This window comes from Mesoplodon densirostris, chromosome 6 (genome assembly GCF_025265405.1).
Source record: "Mesoplodon densirostris isolate mMesDen1 chromosome 6, mMesDen1 primary haplotype, whole genome shotgun sequence".
Lineage (NCBI taxonomy): Eukaryota > Metazoa > Chordata > Mammalia > Artiodactyla > Ziphiidae > Mesoplodon > Mesoplodon densirostris.
This window is the reverse complement of record NC_082666.1, coordinates 18,176,612-18,196,457: the sequence shown is the minus strand read 5'-3', so window position 1 is coordinate 18,196,457 and position 19,846 is coordinate 18,176,612. Positions and strand designations below refer to the sequence as shown.

The following is a 19,846-nucleotide window of genomic DNA, read 5'->3' as shown; positions in this document are numbered from 1 at the left end:
GTGCAGCAACAAAGACCCAACACAGCCAAAAAGAAATAAATGAAATTTTTAAAATAAATAAATTTAAAAAATAAAATGGAAGTGAGATTTCCCAGATACACCGGAGCAAAGTCTGTGCATCCGTTTGTTCATTCAGTCATCCTCCCGTTACTCCCATCTGACTTGCTAACTTAACTAAGGAGATCTCAGCAAATGGGTTTGAAGCAGGAATTCTACTTTGTCACCAGAAACACAGTAAGGCAAACATAATAGAATCTCACAAATTCACCTTGTACGCATCTCATTTGGAAGAAACAGGAGACTCAGACAGGGAAAGGGACTTGCCCGAGGCCTCACCAGAAAGTTCATGGCCCCGGAGAGGGACTTTTCCATGTCCAGCTGTGGGTCTGAAGCTGATCTGACAAATTTCCCCTCTATATCCCTTCTGCAGAAGCCAAGGTGAAGAATGTGATGACATGAATAAGATCAACGGAGATGGCTGCTCCCTTTTCTGCCGACAGGAAGTTTCCTTCAATTGCATCGGTAAGTCTTTGTCCTTTCTCTGGGCCTGGCTGGAGAAGTGGACAGTGCAGAATGGTTAGTCAGTTACAGTAACAGCAATAGTTATAACTAAATGATACTTCCCTCCTTTATATGACACATATGTATTGAGTACCTCCTAGGGGGCCAGGCACTGTTTTAGGTACTAGTGAATACAGCAGTGGAAACAAACAAATGGCAGGTATCCCTGCCCTCAGGGAGCTTATGACCTCCTAGATGATGGTGATGATGGGCAACCTTTTTTTTTTTTTTTTTGCTTTTGCGGTACGCGGGCCTCTCACTGTTGTGACCTCTCCCGTTGCGGAGCACAGTCTCCGGACGCGCAGGCTCAGCGGCCGTGGCTCACGGGCCTAGCCGCTCCGCGGCATGTGGGATCTTCCCGGACCGGGGCACGAACCCGTGTTCCCTGCATCGGCAGGCGGACTCTCAACCACTGCGCCACCAGGGAAGCCCTGGGCAACCCTTTTGATCAAGCTTTACCTTACATACATTATGGCTCTTCTTCATGCCAACTTCCAGGACAATTATTAGCATAGATTTTTAAGGCTTTTATTCTTACTTTAGAGGTGAGAAAAATCAAAAGCCAGAGAGATTATAAAATATGTCCAGAATCACACAGGTTAGGATTGAAGACAGAACCAGGACTCGAAACCTGATTTTGTCCGATTCTCACACACAAGCTCAGTTCATTTTGCTATACAACCTCTAGCCAGGATCTAGTCTCTGACTTGAGGAAAGAGAAATAGCAGACCAGCAGACCAGCCTGTGTTTAGAAAGCAAATGTCCTTTTCCCACCTTTATGGAGTCAGATGGGAAATTTGTTTTCCTCTGCCTTCCCTAGGAGTCTGGCTGATCTTGTTGTTTTAGCCCCACTTGGGAGGCCCTGGTCAGCCTGGGGCTGGTAAACAGACGGGGGCTGGGGGGCAGGGATGGAATTTTGAGCTGGCCCAGATGAGATCATGCTTCCTTTAAGATGCAAATCGATACCTGAAGATCAAAGGTCCCCTGGCTAATCCCCTGGGCTGGAGGTGAAAACTAATCACAATTCATTTGCAAGTACAAAAGAGAGAGGTGTTCCATCTAAGGAAGGGATGAAAACGTCAGTGGGAAGATTTCTCACTGAAAGGCAATTTTCTAGGAGGACTAAAGGGGAGGAAATGTCATCAGTTCCTCGCGTTTGCAGCACATTGCAGGCGAGCTTTTAGACCTTTCTTCCCCTGGTCTATTGTGAGCTCTGTGAGGTTTTTTACCATGTATCATTTACCTTGTATTCCATTCTCAGACACATTTATTGAGCACCTACTATCTCCTTGGCACCAAGTGTGGGCTGAGCAGCACAATAGAGGTGTCCCGAAACTGTTCGTGGCTGGAAAGAAAGGGAGATATGGAGGGAGGAAGAACAGGACAGTTTCCAGTCAGGGCCTTGGGTTTTTAAAGGGCAGAAGATTTTTTTTTCTCTCTTCTCTGTTGATTTGAGTATGATTCATAATAAAACCTTGATATGAGCCTAGTGGTAGGGTGGAAAGAGCCTTGGGCTAAATTTAAGAAAACCAGGATCTCTGGTCCCAGCTGTGCTGAGAACTTGCTGCTTGAAGCTGGCCAAGTCACTTCCCTAGACTGGACCTCAGCTTACCTCCCGTAAATTGAAAGGATTGGGTTAGGTGGTCTCTCAGAGCCTTATCTGCACTTCTGTTGTACGGTTTCCAAAGTGAGTGACGATTTCTCATAATCGTGAGTTCTGCTTGAACCAACTCCTGCCCCTACCATCATCCTCATGACACCCAACATTACCGTCAGATCTTGCTGGAAGATGTCCACCTATTTTACTGGCCCTAAGATGGCATGTGACTTAAGCGCTTATGGGAAGAAGGTACGATGCGGTTAAGTTAGGATATGGTACTGTCCATGGAACAGATCTGCAAATTACAGTCCTTGGGCCAGAACTGGCCTCCTGCCTATATTTGTAAATAAAGTTTTCTAGAACACAGCACACCCATCTCTTATTAGCTATGGCTGCTTTTTTGCTATGACCCTAGAATTGAGGGGTTGCAGCAGAGACCCTGTGGGCCAAAGAGCCTTAAATATTTACTAGCTGGCCCTTTACAGATAACATTTGCTGGTCCACGGATTTGGGGTTCGTTGATACTATTGGTTGCTGGAGCCTAGTGCAAAGAGGAGGTGAAAGTTACGACATGGTTCACGATTTCTCAGAAAAATAACTGAGTTTTATACATACAGTGGTAAGGCTTAGGAGACTGTGAGTCCAGTCCTATCTTGCTTTAGCTCTTTGGGGATTCCTTCCCCACCTACACTTTGGCCAAAATGACTGGAATAGATCATGATTTTCAAGCTGTGTTAACTGAAAGGCTTAAGAGGAGAGGAGTGAAGATGAGGGAGTTACCAAGAGGATGAGACTTGGAGCCTCACAGATCCACTTTACATACTGTTATTCTGTAGTACATCCTATAAGTGTTCTGCCGCTGCTGCTGATATGTACTGAACACCTATTGTATGCTGAGCACATTTATAACTCTCATTCTCCTAGCGACCCTTTTAGTGCCTGCTTTTCAAAAGAGGAGGCTGAGGCATGGGGAAGTGAACTAAGGATATGCGGTGAAGTGGTAGAGCTGGGACTTTCACCCAGAGAGTCAGACTCCAGAGCTTGCTGTGGTGAGCTTCCTGCAAGATAGTTTTTACAGGACAGCTCTTGGTCTTGTAGGGCTTTGGCGGTGAGCGAGGAACATACTACTGTGGCACAATTCGTGTAATGAATTAATGGAATGGAATACAGAACTGTCGGTGGTGTGGATGGTGTCCAGGGAAGGCTGTCTGTTCCCCCTGCGTATTGAGTTTGGTTGTGTTAGAGGAAGGACCTCAGCTGTGCACCCTCCAGCTCACCATTTAGAATTCCATTATAGAGACACAGAGATTCAGGACATTCCAGGAAGAAAGGAGTCTGTCCAGAGATCCCACTGCCTGGGAACTGTATTCCAAGGACGAACTCCATGGCTTTGAGTCTAGAAAGGCATCTTCCTCAAAGAAGAATAGTTGAAAACTAGACAGTGAATCTGTGGCTCCCAGAAGATCCAGGTTTAATGAGTCAGAGAAATGAGACTGGAGTGTGGGAGGCTTTGCTGGGGCGGATGTTGTTCTCATCACTGCATGTGTCAAGACGGTGATCAAGATGGTAGCCAAGAGAACAGGCTTGAATGAGACTGACTTGGGTTGATACCATGGCTTAGACATGTGACCTTGGCTAAGCTTCAGTGTTCTCATCCAGAAAATGTTAACAGTCCTGGGACTTAATTGTGGAAGATATTTACCAACATTTGTGGACACTTATTATCTGAATCCCTTTCCTAGATTTAGGGAAGAACTCTCCTTGTTGTAATAATAGTAAGGCAGAGCCCCACGACAGAAGTTGGTCATGCAAGCATCTCCTCCTCCCAGTCTCCCTTGTAGCTGAATGTGGGCATGTGACCTACACTTTCCCCCTGACCCCCAATCATACACACCAACCCAAGACTGCATCAGAAGACATAGGGACCCTGCAGAAATCATTTTGATGAAGATGGTGGGAGTAGCCACAACCCCTGTGTTTCCAAAGTACCAATGACAGCATCTAGTATTAGTGCTGAAATGACTTTGTGTGGCCACAGCTCTGAGATGTCTTCACAAGAGCAGTCCTGGGGGCTAATCCTGAGCTTGGAATCAGGCTTCAAAACACTTTCCAACCCTCCTAGGGAGTCTTCCATAAGTATCCAATATGCTTTGAATAGATTTTGCTTGTTTGCTTGTTTTGCTTAAGTTAGCCGAAGTTGGTTTCTGTTGATTGTCACTTAGAATCCCTACTGAAGATTGTTGTCATAAGATGCTATGAGGTTCAGCCCCATTCCTAGCAAGTTGCATGTGCTTACTGCACACTAACCATTACTTCGCTCAGTGTGTGTTGAGATGGGGGGGTGAGTATCAGCCACAACCACCATGTATGGATACCCACCAGGTGGCATGCCTTATGTCATGCACCTTTGTTTAATGTGAGCCTATGTGAGGTCTCTTATGTCCAGATGAGGGATCTGAGACCTACTAGGATGCCTGAATTTGCCCAAGGTCACACAGTTCATAGAGCTACGAGCCCATCTCCAGACGGAGAGCCTCAGCATTTTCTACCCTGCAACTCGGCCTCCCCAGCTGAATGATTCCCTTCCATCCTTCCCTCCATGTTTTCTTCGTCCCTTCCTTTTCTTCTTTTTTATTTTTTTGTCACCGACCATTTAGTCGGGCTGATGTTTTCCCTGGCTTTGGTAACACCAGTGTGAGGGTGGGTGACAGATTTATGGTGGCATTCTCATTCACTTCGCAGGAGCCCACACATCCGGAAGTATTCCCAAGGTGCCAATGTGTTATTATGCAACACCCTGGGACTTCCCTTTCCCACTTTCCCACCCCCAGAGCCCTCATCCCCAACACATAATAAGTTGCTTGTTAAAAGGAACACCACCCACAAGACCTCTTAGGCAATGAGACTGCATCCCTGGCAATGTGGAACTTATCTTGTCCTTTTCCCCCCTTTTTAAAATATAACATACACCAGGCCTGAAGTTTCAGTTAAGAAATGTGGTATCAGTGAAATGATAACTCCCCACACCCCATCCCAACAGGCTCTGGCTGGAGGCATTGTTCGCAGCATTGGGAATTCTGTTTCTAAAGCACTGAGTCATAAACTACAGACAGGCTGCTGATAAAAGCTGAAGGAGGGAAGGTAATGGTCAAATTAGTCAGACAAAATGTGAAGCATCCCCAAAAGGGGTTATACTCAGTAATATATCTTGAGCGGGTGCTGGAAACGTGCTACCCTCAGAGATGGCGTTTAATCCATTACAGGAGATGCGATTGTGGAGGACTTCTCATGCTGTGTTGATTTAGCACCCTGTGTCTTTCAGGAGAGCTGGGTCCAGGTCTTAGCTCAGACTTGAGAGCCTGGGTTGCAGCTTTGCGTCTCACCTCGGAGCCTCAGTTTCTCCCTTTGTGACTTGAGAGTGATCGTGCTGAGGGCCCTAAGGCTTCTTTCCGTGTCTGACAGCGAGGAATCCTCCATCTGTCAAACATCCATTTAAGGGCTTTGGGGTTTCAAATCCTGCTTGATGCTGATATATAGTTAAGAAAACAAAGCAGACGGACCTCCACGTTGTCTTTCCCAGACACACACGTACTCCCTGCCTGTCTCTTTTTCCCTCTCCCTCCCCTCTCCCCTCCTCTCCCCCATTCCCTGCCATTAACATTACTTTGTCTCTGGTCCGACACAGCATCTCCAGCCCTGTCCTAGAGCCAGGGCCAATAACTCAATTATCTGTGAGCAGATAAGGGGGAGGAGGAGGGATCAATCCACTTCCCCACCAGTCACTGGGAGGGGCGGGGGTCACCGAGCCTTGTGGCCCCTCTGTCAGGCTGCCCTGGCCTGCTCTGAGCCAAGGCGAGAAAGGAAAACAAGAAGATGAATCGCCATGTCTTCTTGGTGGATGTTCTGATGAGACTTTAGAACAACAGTGACTGAAAAGGAAAACAGCATCTGGTAGGGGGAGGGGGAGTGGAAGCGGAGGAAGAATGGGCTCTGCTGGGAGTTGCGTTTATTATTATTTTTCTTTCTAACAACATGAAATCATAAGAGATGATCCACCTCTCACCTTAAAAAAAAAAAATTGAAATTGAAAAAAAATAAAATAAAACTTCTCCTGGCTGTACATAATCCTTCAGACCTCCCTCTGTGGAAAATATAGTGACTTTCACCAAAATACCTTCTTGAAATAAAGCTTCTTTTAACATGAAGACAGGTCTTGAAAGGAGAAAAGAGAAATGTTAGTGGTAATCATGGGAGTGGTGATGAAGGTGATGATGGTGGTGATCTGTCAGCTAGCATGGGTGACATGCTTAGTACTGGCATGATGACACATTCCGTAATGATTAAGAACATGGATTTGGGGTGAGAAGCCAGGCCCAAACCCATTTTATCTGTGCCTCAGTTTTCTCATCAGTGAAATGGGTTAGTAATAGTTTCTGCTTCTCACAGTTGTTGTGAAGGTGAAATGAGGCTCTGTAGGTAAAGCATTTTAAAACAGTGGCACCTAGTAGGTGTTATATACGTGTTTGCTAATGCTGTGATTAGTATTGTTATTAATATCATTCATTTGAAAGCTATATCAATCTTCCCAGGAACCCTATGAGATAAATAATGTTATTATCCCAGGAGTGTAGAGGAACGAAAATGAGGCTCAGAGAGGTTACATAATCTGCCTAAGGCCACACAGCAGAGATGGGATTCACAGTACCTAGGCAAAGTCTGCGCACTTAACCATGAAGTTATTTCACTTATCAGGCACCCAACTGTACCAACTTCTGTGCTTAGAACCCTTTTTTCAAATGATTCCATTTACCCTTCCAGCAACTCCATTTGGTCAGAATAAGAATGCCCATTTTGCTGATGAGGAAACTGGGACACTGAGGTGAATTGCCCTAACTCATACAGGCAAAAGGCTCAGAGAAGGAGACCTTAAATCCCATCTGCCTGCTTCTAAAGACCGTGTCCAGTATCCAGATGAACCCTCCCAAAAGCAGTAGATAGCCTCTCTTTTTCACTATTTCTGCTTTGTTGCCATTGACACAGCAGGAAACAAAAGTGAATGCATATATCCTTCCTGTGCCTTTTCATGAGTCATGAAGACGACAATCTTCGGTTATTATCCCCCTATGAACATTCCGCTGCCCAAAGCCCATGCCCTTGACCTAGCGCCATTCTGTGTTTTGGGTTGTATTTTTGTTTTTAAGAGCTCACCCTCCACTGAATATGGCCACACTGTTTTTTAGCCTAGGAGGAGTTTGACACTTTGTCCCGTTGTCATGGCAATGTGTTGGCGACAGAGGAGCCTGAGTTCGAAGGTCTATTGGTTATAATTACTACCTGGGTCATCTTGGGCATCTCCCACCCACTCACTGAGTCTCAGTCTTCTCTTCTGGGAAACGGACATAATCACAACACAGTTATGTCTAGAGAAAGATGGAAATAGCGTCTATAGAGTGTCTAGCACGGTGCCTGGCAGTTAGTAGACACTTCTGTTATCTTCCCCTTCCTCACTTCCCATCTCAGTTGCGGGGGATGCAACGGCCTCCTGTCCATCTCCGGGAATACTGGTCCTGAGCTACATCTTGCCATCATGAGAAGTGGCTGAGGCCCCTTGATCTCATTCTCCCCAGCTGTAACGTGATGGGGGTGAGCTAGATGAGCTCCCCCAGGCCCTTCCAGCCCCGACTTCCAGAATTTAAATCCCAGATCGTTATTGTTTTTAAACTGTGCATTTTAAAAGAAATGAGGGCTTGGGGAGGAGAAAGGAATTCCTTTACCCCCGGAGGGTCAGAGGGGGTCACCGAGGGGACAAAGACGCCGGGAAGGGAGGTGATAGGGCGGAAGGCTGCTGTGCAGGGTGGGCCCAAAGGTCTGCCGTCCTCAACCGGGAGGTCTGATGGACGCATTCAAACACCCTTGAGTCAGCAGCAGTTAGGATCAAGCCTGCCATCCAGCCTCAGACCACGGCTTACCACCTCCTTTAGAAGCCCGGGAGGCCTACCCCACAGAGAGGCCAGTCAGGAATGAAAAGAAACAGGATGGCCTCAGATGCCAGAAGGGAGGAATTCTCGCCCTCCGTCCGGGTTGGCCTCCTGACTCCCAGGGAGGGGTCAGGCTCAGGAGGGCTCGGCGCTTTCCTGAATTCAAGGAATCAAGACCAAACTTTGATGTGCGCATTTGAAACGCAGCGTCCAAGGCAGGTGAATCTGGGTAGCCAAGAACCGGGGCTTCTTTGTGGCATTTAAAGTGACCAGAAATCCACCTGCCCATTCAGGTGCCTTGATGTGCATCTGCATCTGTGCAGTCACGACCGAGGTAGCCCAGGAGAGGGGAGAGGCCTGGGGGGCAGGGGCCTTTCCTAGATCCTGACTCTCTGCTCTTTCTTGGGGACCGTGGTGGGTTGGAAGAGACATTCAATATTCATGAGCTGTGATCTCCACTTGAAGGGAGTGCCCTGGGGGAAATTGAAATATTAAGCAAGTGAGGGATGTAGGCCTAATTGTAGCCTCCTTTTCTTTTTTGGACGGAGAAGTAATGTGCTTAAAATAAAATGATGGATGGGCAGTCAGGACCCTGTGAAACCCCACTGCTGTGGTCTGCAGGATAAAGCGGCTGTGTGCTCTAACATATGCCATCAGAACCAGGCAGAGGATGGTGCAGATTGGCTGCTGGGTCACGTCATGCCATTTATTTCACATTTATTGATGGCTGCTGTGTGCCGAGCACTGTGCTAGTTGCAAGGGAAATGGCGGTGAACAAGGAAGGCCAGGGAGGCCAAGGAAATGACACTGATGATTATTTAAATGTAATTGTTGGAAATGCCACTGAGTGGAAATACATGCGGGTTTGTAAGTGAGGGACCTCCTCACGTCGAAGGGCTAGGAGAGGCCTCCTTGGAGACAAGACATTCAAGCTGAGACTTGAAGGTTGAATAGGAAGTGGACAAATGAGGGTGATGGGGAGCGGGGTGATGGAGTGAGGATTGCGAGAAGTGCAGACCGTTACATCCTCGAGGCAGGAACGAGCTTTCGAGGGGGTCAGAGAAAGTCATCGTGGCTGGAGGGTAGTGAGAGAGGGGAGAGAAGAGGCTGGACCCCGCAAGCTCGACTCCTCCGGTCCCTGAGGACCCCAGGGAGGCTGCTGCTTCCGGCGTGAAAGGAGGAGAAGGCATGTCCTCTGTGTGCTGTCTGTACTTGCAGCCACACCCTGTACTGGGCACAGGATACAAATGCATGCTTGCCTAGATCAGGGGTCAGAAAACTACTGCCTGTGGCCAAACCCCAGGTGCTGCCTATTTGGGTAGATCGGGTTTGACTGAAACACAACTGTGCCCCTTGGTTTAGATATTTGCTACTAAAGAAACAGAGTTGGGTAGTTCCTAGAGACCCTGTACGGCCCACAAAGCCAAAATATTTACTATCTGGCCTCGTACAGGAAAAGTTGCTGACCAACCGCTGGCATAGATGGATGAGTCTGTAGGTGGGTGAAAGAATAGCCAATTAGGGAGGTCAAGGCAGATGAGAGACAGAGAGGTGAGAATATCACCTCATCCATCTCGCCCCTCAGCCTGTAGCAGCATAGCCGTAATTATATTCACTCCGCACATTTTTTGTGTACACGTCAGTTTCCCTCACCCTTGAAAGAAGTCATCCTGCCCACCCCTGTGTTCCCAGCATCCAGCTAGAGCCAGGCATTGTCTGATGCACTGAATCAAATGATACTTCAAAGTGGAAAAGAGTGGCTGGAGGAGCCCAGGCAGCTTACTGCCTAAAGCTTCAGACAGTGGCCTGGATCCTCCCTGGGCTGTAGAAGGGGGCACGTTCATGTTTATTAAGAACCCACAACGTTGTCTCATTTCAAACCCACAGCATCCCTGACAACCAGGCATTCTCATCGCTGCTTTCCAGATGACACAGCAGAGTCCCCAGTGTTTAAGTGACTTTTGAGAAAGTGACCTCCATTCAGTAAATGTTTATTGAGCTGGAAAACCAACACAAGAGGACACAGACTTTTGCAAGTGTCCCATCCCATGCCAGCAGTGTGCCACACACAGGGCTCTCCTCTCTCCTCTTTCAATTTTCTCGGGGCTGCTGGAAGGCAGGGATTATTACTCCCATTTTAGGCAAAGAGAAACTGAGGCTCAGGGAGATGAAATGACTTCTTTAAAGCAGGTGATTATTAAGTGGTAGAGCTGGGATCTGGACCAAGAACTGCCCGACTTCAAAACTAGAGGAGCCAGCGCCCTCCTCCAAAATACCAGACCTTCTGAACCAGTAGAAGTGATGATATATGGATATGTGCTTCCAGCCCTCTTCCATCTCTTCATCTCAAATAGTAGTCATAACAGTAGAAATTGCTCGTTATGAATTTAATGCTTTTCCTCTGTTAACTCCTTTGACTAACTGTGTTGACCCTATAGATAAGGAAAAAGCAGAGAGATGTTAAGTAATTAACCAAGGCTCCCAGTAAGGGATTCCAGCCCTGGAAGTCTGGCTCTTAAACCCTCAGGTTGTAAGACGGGAATAAAGACACAGACCTACTAGAGCATGGACTTGAGGATGCGGGGAGGGGGAAGGGTAAGCTGGGACAAAGTGAGAGAGTGGCATGGACATATATATACTACCAGATGTAAAAGGAATAGCTAGTGGGAAGCAGCCGCATAGCACAGGGAGATCAGCTGGGTGCTTTGTGACCACCTAGAGGGGTGGGATAGGGAGGGTGGGAGGGAGGGAGATGCAAGAGGGGAGAGATATGGGAACATATGTGTATGTATGGCTGATTCACTTTGTTATAAAGCAGAAACTAACACACCACTGTAAAGCAATTATACTCCAATAAAGACGTTAAAAAAATAATAATAAATAAATAAATTATACACACACACACAAAAAAACCCCTCAGGTTGAACCACTAATTTATGCTACCTCTTCATCATTAAGATTATCTAATAAAAATGTGTACTCTCAAGAGCTGAAGAGCCTACCAGCAAACAGATAATGAGAAGGGGAAACAGCGCAAGGTGCAAAAGGAATTTCACATGACAAAAGGATCCGAGGGTCTCTTTAAGAAACTCTGTCTGAAGTGTTTGTTTACAGATCATTAACTCCTCAACAGAGGAAGAACTAAAAGCGATTTTTTTCTTGGCTGCTACTGATTAAGTACCAAGGAGAAATTAAGATAAAGAAAATCTAGGGAGGGAGATGCATGAGGGAAGGGATGTGGGAACAGATGTATATGTATGACTGATTCACTTTGTTATAAAGCAGAAACTAATAAAAAAAGTAACTATAAAAAAAAGAAAATCTGAAATTATAATAATTTTTAAGGGACTGGATTTTCAATTTTAATTTGCCAGGAAGAAAGATAAAATATTCCACACCCAGTGTCTGCAGCTCCCCTTACAAACTCTAGGGTTGCCTTCTCTGGCCTCAGGGCAACAGCCTCAGGGGTCCTGGAAAGACAGCTGGAAGCAAATGTGATCCACCTCACACTAGTGTTTGTCTCTATTAAGCTCCTGCTGCATACAAAGCTATGTACTAGGCAGGATGCAGATGGGAGTGGCAATTGGCCTAAGAAGAAGTCCTTCATTGGAGGACTCCAGAGGACAGTGGTCCTTAAAGATGTGCAGGGATCGGTGTGAGGGGCCCCCAGAAGGAGTGGGAAAACCCCTGGTTGGGGGTGGTGAGTCTGTGAAAGCTTCCTGGACAGCTGCGCTCAGTAAGATCAGGTGCGGGGTCTCTGCTGATATAAAGGTCCAGGATGAGGGTTTTTCTGCGGTACTGTGAGTAGACCCGTTGACCTGACGCAGCAGCACAGGGGACCGCTTCTAGCTCCAGGCTTGGTCCCCAAGCCTCTTTTGCCAGCTGTGGAGTGGGAGCTATGTTCCTTACTTTATAGGGTAGCTGTGATACAGTCTTTCATACATTTATGAATTTATTCATCACGTATTTGTCGAGCACCTCTTATGTGTCAGGTTCACGCTAAGGCACTGAGGGTGCCAGATCTGCTGGGCTTGGGACAGATCCTGTTCTTCAGAAAGTGATCAATATATGTATCGATTCTTATGGTTATTAAAAATAATAACCTAGTTCTTACAAGGAGAGAGCACCCCGTCCCTGGAAGAGATCAAGCAGAAAGTTCAGAGCCATCACTCAGGGAGGCCATGAAGGAGCTTCTATTAAACAGATGATTAAATAGACACACTCCAGTATTTTTCCTCCCTCAGCTTACCTGGTTCTTTCTCGAACTTAACTTCCAAGGCCTCTGAAATGTTACCTTCTTCCAGTTTTCCTTCACCTCTCTGGCCATCCCTACACAGGCATGTTCTGCCTACCTTTTAAATATTCTTTCTCCAAAGTTCCATGATGAGCTCGCTACCCCTTCTACACACCCTCTCCCTGACCCCATCATTCAAAACCAAAGACTCCAAAATCTCTGTCTGAAGTCTGAGGCCTTTTTCCTGACCTATGGACTTGTATATCGAATGATTCTATCCGATGCCCTGCAGGCACTCAAACCCAGCATATCTGATACAAGGCTTACCATTTTCTCCCCAGACCTTCTGCAACTCCTGTTTTTCTCAATCTCAACTGCTGATGCCACTAGCCAAGCAGACATTTGAACTAGAAGCTTGGGAAACCTCCTTCACTCTTCCCTCTCTGTCATTTCCCACATCCGAACAGTCGCCATTCTGCCCATTTTACTTGGAACACTTTTTCCCCCCTGAATCAGTCCTGCTTCTCTCTCCCTACCTGAGTCCCCCAACTCCCCTCACTTGAGTTCCTGCCTGGACTACTGTACGAGAACTCGAACAGGTTCCTGCCTCCCCATCTTTGCTTGCACCAATCCGTCCTCCAGTATAATGAGAGCAAGCGTCCTAAAATGCAAATGTCGTTTTGTCCACCTCCTTTCAGGTGGCTCTGCATTGCCCTTGAGATAAGTCTCAATTCCTTACTGTGCAACTTCTGTGCTTTGCACCTGCCATCCTGTTTCCAGCTTCCTCTCACTTGCTCAGAGAACCCCCCACCACCAAACCTGGAATGTATACCCCGCCCCCGTTCCTCCTCCCAGAGACTTAGCCCAGGAGTTGCCTTCTAAGGGAAGCCTTCTCAAATCTGGGTAAGATTGGGTCGGTGGTGGGGGTGGGGGTGGGGGTCCCTCCTCTGTGATCCTGCAACATCTCCTACCTCAGAGCAAACTACCGTGCAGTCAGTAACTTACTTACTTGCCTCTCTTAGTAGCCCCTGAGCTCCTGGAGTGCTGAGCCCCAGTTTCATTCATCCGACTTCCCGGGATTCAGTCCAGGACCTGGCACATAATTTGCAGCTCAGTAAATATAGAATAAATGAGTGAAAGAAAGATGTATTTCTTAAGAGACAATTTTATTCTTCAGGCAACAAAGTGTGGTAGAGCTTTGTTGGTCTTTAGAGTCAGACAAACCTCAGTTGGACTCACAGCCTTCCCACTTTCTAGCTGTCATCTCGGGCCAGACGTCTCAGTTTGAGTAGCTCAGTATGGTGGTTCTGTGCCCAGGCTCTGGAGCTTGGTTGCTTGGTTCAAATCCCAGTTGTGCCATAAAAAGGGGTGTGGGCTACTTTAGTTTCCTCATCTATAAAACGGCAGTATTACCATATTGATATGCCACAGAGCTAGAAAGCACCCTAGGAGTGTTTGCCATTAATGCTCTTTGAGCTTTATTTTACTCTCCTGCAAAGCAGAGACAGCTGGAATGGTCACTCCTTCTCTATCTCACAATACCACCCATGGTCCTAACTCTGACAAGGTCCACACGTTTTAGAACATTAGCAGAAGCGGCAGGCAGTACCAGTGGCTTGGGTGAACTCTGTGATAACCCCCAAATCGAGCTGCTTTTCAAAACCAAGTCCCAGTTTCCGCTGGCTTCCTTTCTGGGCGGGAGCCTAATTAACTAGTAGCTGGAAAGGACTGCAGGTAGGCCACCCCCCAGGCAGAGAATTCAAAGGGAAGTGGAGAACTGTGTAAATAACACTGCTTTAAGGGGCATTTAAGCCAATGGTCTTTGTTAAGGAAATTGATGGCTTTGTAAGTACTGCCTCTGAAGGGAATACTTGAGTTGACGGTCCCTCATCTCCCCTCATAAATTCCCTAATGGACTGTGGGCCCAGAGGCTGGGCCCAGGCCTGTTCGATCCCTTGCCAACAAAAACTCCGATTCCCCTTGAAAAAAATTTTTTAAAGGTTTAACCAAAACATGAGTTACTGAGCCCGTGCAATTTAACTGGCACAGGGTAGCCGAGACAGATTGTTTCCTTTAGGGAAGGGAGACTCCTGATTCTTCACAGAATCTTTTTTCATGCTAGATGCCCGCCGTGCTAGGCGTTTTCCATACCGCTTCTCATTTTCATCCCCCTAACGTCTGGGAAGAGTCATTATTTCACCAGTTGCCAAAGAAGAAACTGGGACTCAGAGGTGAAGCACGCTGCTCATCAACACCCGGCTAATTAGTGAAGAGCAGGGATGTGCCCGCAGCTCCATCAGACCCCTGAGCCCCCAAGTACCACAGAATCGCAGGGCATCTCAGAATCAGATCAGCTTGTCTCATTAGCTCCTCCTCAGCATCCACATCCACACAAAAGACATGAACTGGGCAGCAGGGGTGGATGGGAGGGTATGGATTTTGGAATCACACTAGTCAAGGTTTGATTCCTGAAACCTTAGGTGATGCCTTACCCTCTTTACACATCAATTTCCTTGTCTGTTAAATGAGGATCATAATAGCACCAAATACATAGGACTCTTCTAGGATTAAATGACATTACATATTTAAAAGCATTTAACATTGTGCATGGCACGGACCAGGTCATCCATTCATTCACTTAGCAAATACCCTTATTGCATGGTAGCTATCATTTTTGTTTGTTTGTTTTTATTGAAGTATAGGTGATTTATAATGTGTTAATTTCTGCTGTACAGCAAAGTGATTCAGGTGTATATAAATATATATATTTTTTACTTATATTCTTTTCTATTATGATTTATCACAGGATATTGAATATAGTTCCCTGTGCTATACAGTAGGACCTTGTTTATCCATTCTATATATAAAAGCTTACATCTGCATTGTAGCTTTTTTTTTTTTTTTTTTTTTTTTTTTTTTTTTTTTTTGCGGTACGAGGGCCTCTCACTGTCGTGGCCTCTCCCGTTGCGGAGCACAGGCTCCGGACACGCAGGCTCAGCGGCCATGGCTCACGGGCCCAGCCGCTCCGCGGCATGTGGGATCTTCCCGGACCAGGGCACGAACCCGTGTCCCCTGCATCGGCAGGCAGACTCTCAACCACTGCGCCACCAGGGAAGCCCGGTAGCTATCATTTTAATTAGAGAAGTAGAGAAGTACAGTAGAAGTAGTCTTCTGTTGGAAGAAAAAGAGAGGGTTAAGTAGCCCTCCTGAGTGGATTGCTAGAGGAATTTTCCAGAGTAGTGTCTGGTTAAATATGGATAATGGATGAATGGAGACTAGTCATAGGAAAAGCAGGGTTGTGAATCTGGGGGGAGCTTCTGCACAGGTGGGGAGGTGAGAGGGAACATGGTCCGTTCAGCCTGCCTGGAGCTGAAATTAGATTACATTAGAAAGAGGGCTGCAGAAGCAGGCAAGGGCCAGATTATGCCTTGTTAATTGTCATCAAGCCTCTGTCAGAAAATGCTGAATGAATAACTCAGTACCTTCTGAGGTAGCCCATTTCATTTTCAGGCCAACTGTAGTTTGTTAGAAGAGTTTTTCGCTGTGTCCCCTCTGAGCCTTCTCTCCCTCAGGTTAAGCAACTCCATACCTCTATGAGCATTGCTTAGTGATGGCGCCTACCTTGGGCCCCATCCTCTGACCATATCCTAGTTCATCGGTGGCCCAGAACTGATCTGTCCAGCCATCTCTAGGATCAGAGGGGGCTTCTCTGACCTCTGACCTAGGATCGACTGTCTTTTCAGTAACGTAATCTGCAATCTCACATTCTTGTTTGGGCCAACACCTTCTCCAGTTGGTAAAAACTGATCTCAGAGAGACTGCTACTCTTTTTTTTTTTTTTTTTTTTTTTTGCGGTATGCGTGCCTCTCACTGTTGTGGCCTCTCCCGCTGCGGAGCACAGGCTCCGGACACGCAGGCCCAGCGGCCATGGCTCACGGGCTCAGCCGCTCCGCGGCATGTGGGATCCTCACGGACCCGGGCACGAACCCGCGTCCCCTGCATCGGCAGGTGGACTCCCAACCACTGCGCTACCAGGGAAGCCCGAGACTACTACTCTCTGGGACTATTGCAGAGCTCGGGCACTAGGTGCGCGGGCTTCAGTAGTTGTGGCACGTGGGCTCAGTAGCTGGGGCTCGCGGGCTCTAGAGCGCAGGCTCAGTAGTTGTGGCGCACAGGTTTAGTTGCTCCGAGGTATGTGGGATCTTCCCGGATCAGGGCTCGAACCCGTGTCCCCTGCGTTGACAGGCGGATTCTTAGCCACTGCGCCATCAGGGAAGCCCGCAAATACATTTTAGAATGAATCAATTGAAGGGAATCATAAAACAGTTTGATTTAACTTTCTTTTTTACTCAAGGGGAAACTGTAGCCCAGAGAGGGAAATGACTTGGTCAAAGCTATGGGTATATTAGTGGACATTTATTTTAGACTCCAGTTCCCTTGACCAGGCTGCTGACCTTGAGGAAGTGTCCCATTCTTTCTCCCTCCCTTCCTTCCTTCCTTCCTTCTTTCCTTCTTCCCTTTCTCTCTCTGTCTCTCTGTTTGGTGTGGACTGATGAGATCACATTAAAACCACGGATACTCCATTTGTAGTTTGCTATCTTTTATCACCTTTTTTTTTTAACCATTTTTTGCCGACTTTCTGCATATGAATGTTTCAGATTATTCTTCTGCATTTATTATTAGCTTATATCATGCAAAACAAATCTCATTTTGTTACTTCCTGCTCATACTTTTAAAGGCCTTTGGGTCCTAGGTATCACCCTTCCTCCTGTCCATGCTTAGAATGCCTACTTCATGGCCACTGTGTCATTCACTGCCGTACTGAATTTTATCCCTCTTTCATATTATGAGATCGCGCTGGCAACCAAAATAGACCCAGCTGAAAATCATTCAGGGCTTTGAACATTCTGCACATTGGATGTATTTTCATTTATTAGGATCACTATCTTTGCTTACAATCTTTTTAGGCCATTCAAAAAACTATACTAAATTCAAGGTGATGTAAATGTATCTTCAAGTTTCAATTCATAAGGCCATCAAATCTCTTTATTAAATTTCAGTCTAGTGTGCACCGCCTTTTCTCTCCAGATATTCCATTTCTTTGCAGATTCAGTCAAGAAAGAAAATAAAACAATATGTAGGACAGATGGTGAGATGTCTTATGGGAAAAAAATAACATGGGATGCTTTATATAGAATTGGATTTTCCTCCTCAGTATGTGCTAGGATTTATAATATGATATCATTATAATTAATATTTTCGTTAAAATCTTTCTACAGTACAATCTACTGAAACAGATTCAAATGAGGTTTGAGATTTCTTCAATACAATCAATAACAGAGATTCTGAAACTCGAAAGAACTTTGTTCATTCATCATTTACTGAGTACCTGCTATGAGATTGGCATTGTCTTAAGAATTAGGGGTGCAAATAGAAGTGTGATTGGGGCCAGCCCAGAAATATCTTACATTCCAAGAGCTATACACAATCACTCATTCACTCATTCATTTGTTCATTCTTTTTTTTTTTTTTTTTTTGGTCACACTGTCCTGCATGAGGGATCTTAGTTCCCTGTCCAGGGATAGAACCCACACCCCCTGTAGTGGAAGTGCAGAGTCTTAACCACTGGACCGCCAGGGAAGTCCCTCATTCGTTTATTCTTAAATAGCAATTACATAATATGAGGAGGCAGTTATCTTGATCCTAAAGAAAGGAGTACATTTTGAGATAAGCTTCCATGAAACATATGTCATCTAGAAGGAGGAGAACAATAATAAATACAATTTATTTTTAGATAGTGAATAATACTGTGAAGAAATAAAATAAGATTGTGTGCTACTTTCTAATGGGGATGGAAGAATAAGATGTGAGCTTACTGTAAGTGGGCAGAGTTGTTATTTGAGGAAGTAATGTTTGAACTAAACCCTAAGTGCAGAAAAGAAGAGATTGTGAAAAAAGCCAGGGGAGAAAAAGTATTTCAGGTAAAGTAAATATCAAGTTCGAGTTTTCTGGAACAATAACAAGTTTGGCTTATTTAAGGAATAGATCCTTGTTGAATGGTTGGATGGACGGATGAGTAAATGAATGGAAGGCAGTGAGTAAGAAGGATAATAGTAGGAGATGGTCAGATAAAGTGGGGACTTGGCTGTGATACAATCTTTGGATTTTGTTCCATGCGAGGAGTTTTAGGTTGGAGAGTGGCCTGATGTAGTTTATGTTGTTAAAAGAGTGCTCTAGCTGTGCTCTGGAGGAGGGAGGGTTGGGAGCAGACACAGAAGAGAGACTGGTGAAATAAGCATTGCCATAGTGATGGTGGCTTGGATTAGGATGGTAGTGATGGAGCAAAAGTGGATCTTTTGGGAATATCCTGAGATAAAAGAGTCTACAGGATGGGCTCATGGACTTTATGTGGTATTGGAGGACGAACTGGAAAAAATAGAGATGACTTAGAAGGTTTCAGTCTGGCCATTGTCAGGCAGTGTTATCATTTACTAAGATGGGGAAGAAAGGACTGTGGGAAGAAACCATTACTTTTATTTTAGACATGTTGATTTTTTTTTTCTTTTTGAAAGAGGTTTCATGTAAGTTTATGACTGGGTGATAGAATTCTTTTTTTAAATTAAATTTTATTTATTATTATTATTTTTTTTACATCTTTATTGGAGTATAATTGCTTTACAATGGTGTGTTAGTTTCTGCTCTATAACAAAGTGAATCAGTTATACATACACATATGTTCCCATATCTCTTCCCTCTTGCGTCTCCCTCCCTCCCACCCTCCCTATCCCACCCCTCTAGGTGGTCACAAAGCACCGAGCTGATCTCCCTGTGCTATGTGGCTGCTTCCCACTAGCTATCTATTTTACGTTTTAGACATGTTGATTTTGTGATGACTTTAAATAGATATTTAAGTAGAGATGGCATTGCAGGCAGCTGGGACTCAGAGAAGAGGTCATACCTAAAGAGATGTTTGAGTCATGGGCACATCCATACTCTAACATTTTTATTTAAACATTGGGACTGGATGAGAGACTGTAGATAGATAAGAAAAAGAGGGCCCAAGACCTCACCCTGAAAGCTGGCAGCATTTAGCAGAGGGAAGCAGAAGACAGCAAATGAGTCTGTGTGGGAAGAGCTGAGAGCCAGAAGGGACTAGGATGGCGTGGTGGTGTGGAATCCAGGAGGGGAGTACTTCAGGAGGAAAGGAATGGGCGATTTCCTCACATGTTTCAGGACTGTTGGACGTCATAGTTAGTTTTAGCAATGCTGAGGTCAATGGTGACCTTGCCAAGATTGATTTCTGTGGGGTGGTGAGTTCAGAAGCTAGATGGGAGTGAACTGAAGAGTGAATTGTCGGAGAGAAAGTGGGAAATGCAAATTTAGATAACCCTCAGTAAATTTCACTATGAATCATGGAAAGGGAAATGTGAAGTAGAAGACAGAATGGTAAGGATATGTGAACTGAAGCGAGGC

General features: G+C 45.8%; 1 protein-coding gene across 3 annotated transcripts in view; it reads left to right on the top strand.

The window, feature by feature from the left end:
- PAPPA (pappalysin 1) overlaps positions 1-19,846 on the top strand; it is a 255,257-nt gene that overhangs the window by 118,642 nt on the left and 116,769 nt on the right. For all 3 annotated transcript variants that reach the window (XM_060100610.1, XM_060100612.1, XM_060100611.1), the window contains one exon: positions 431-522. In XM_060100610.1, the coding sequence (XP_059956593.1) occupies positions 431-522 (92 nt within the window). The remainder of the gene's footprint in view (positions 1-430; positions 523-19,846) is intronic.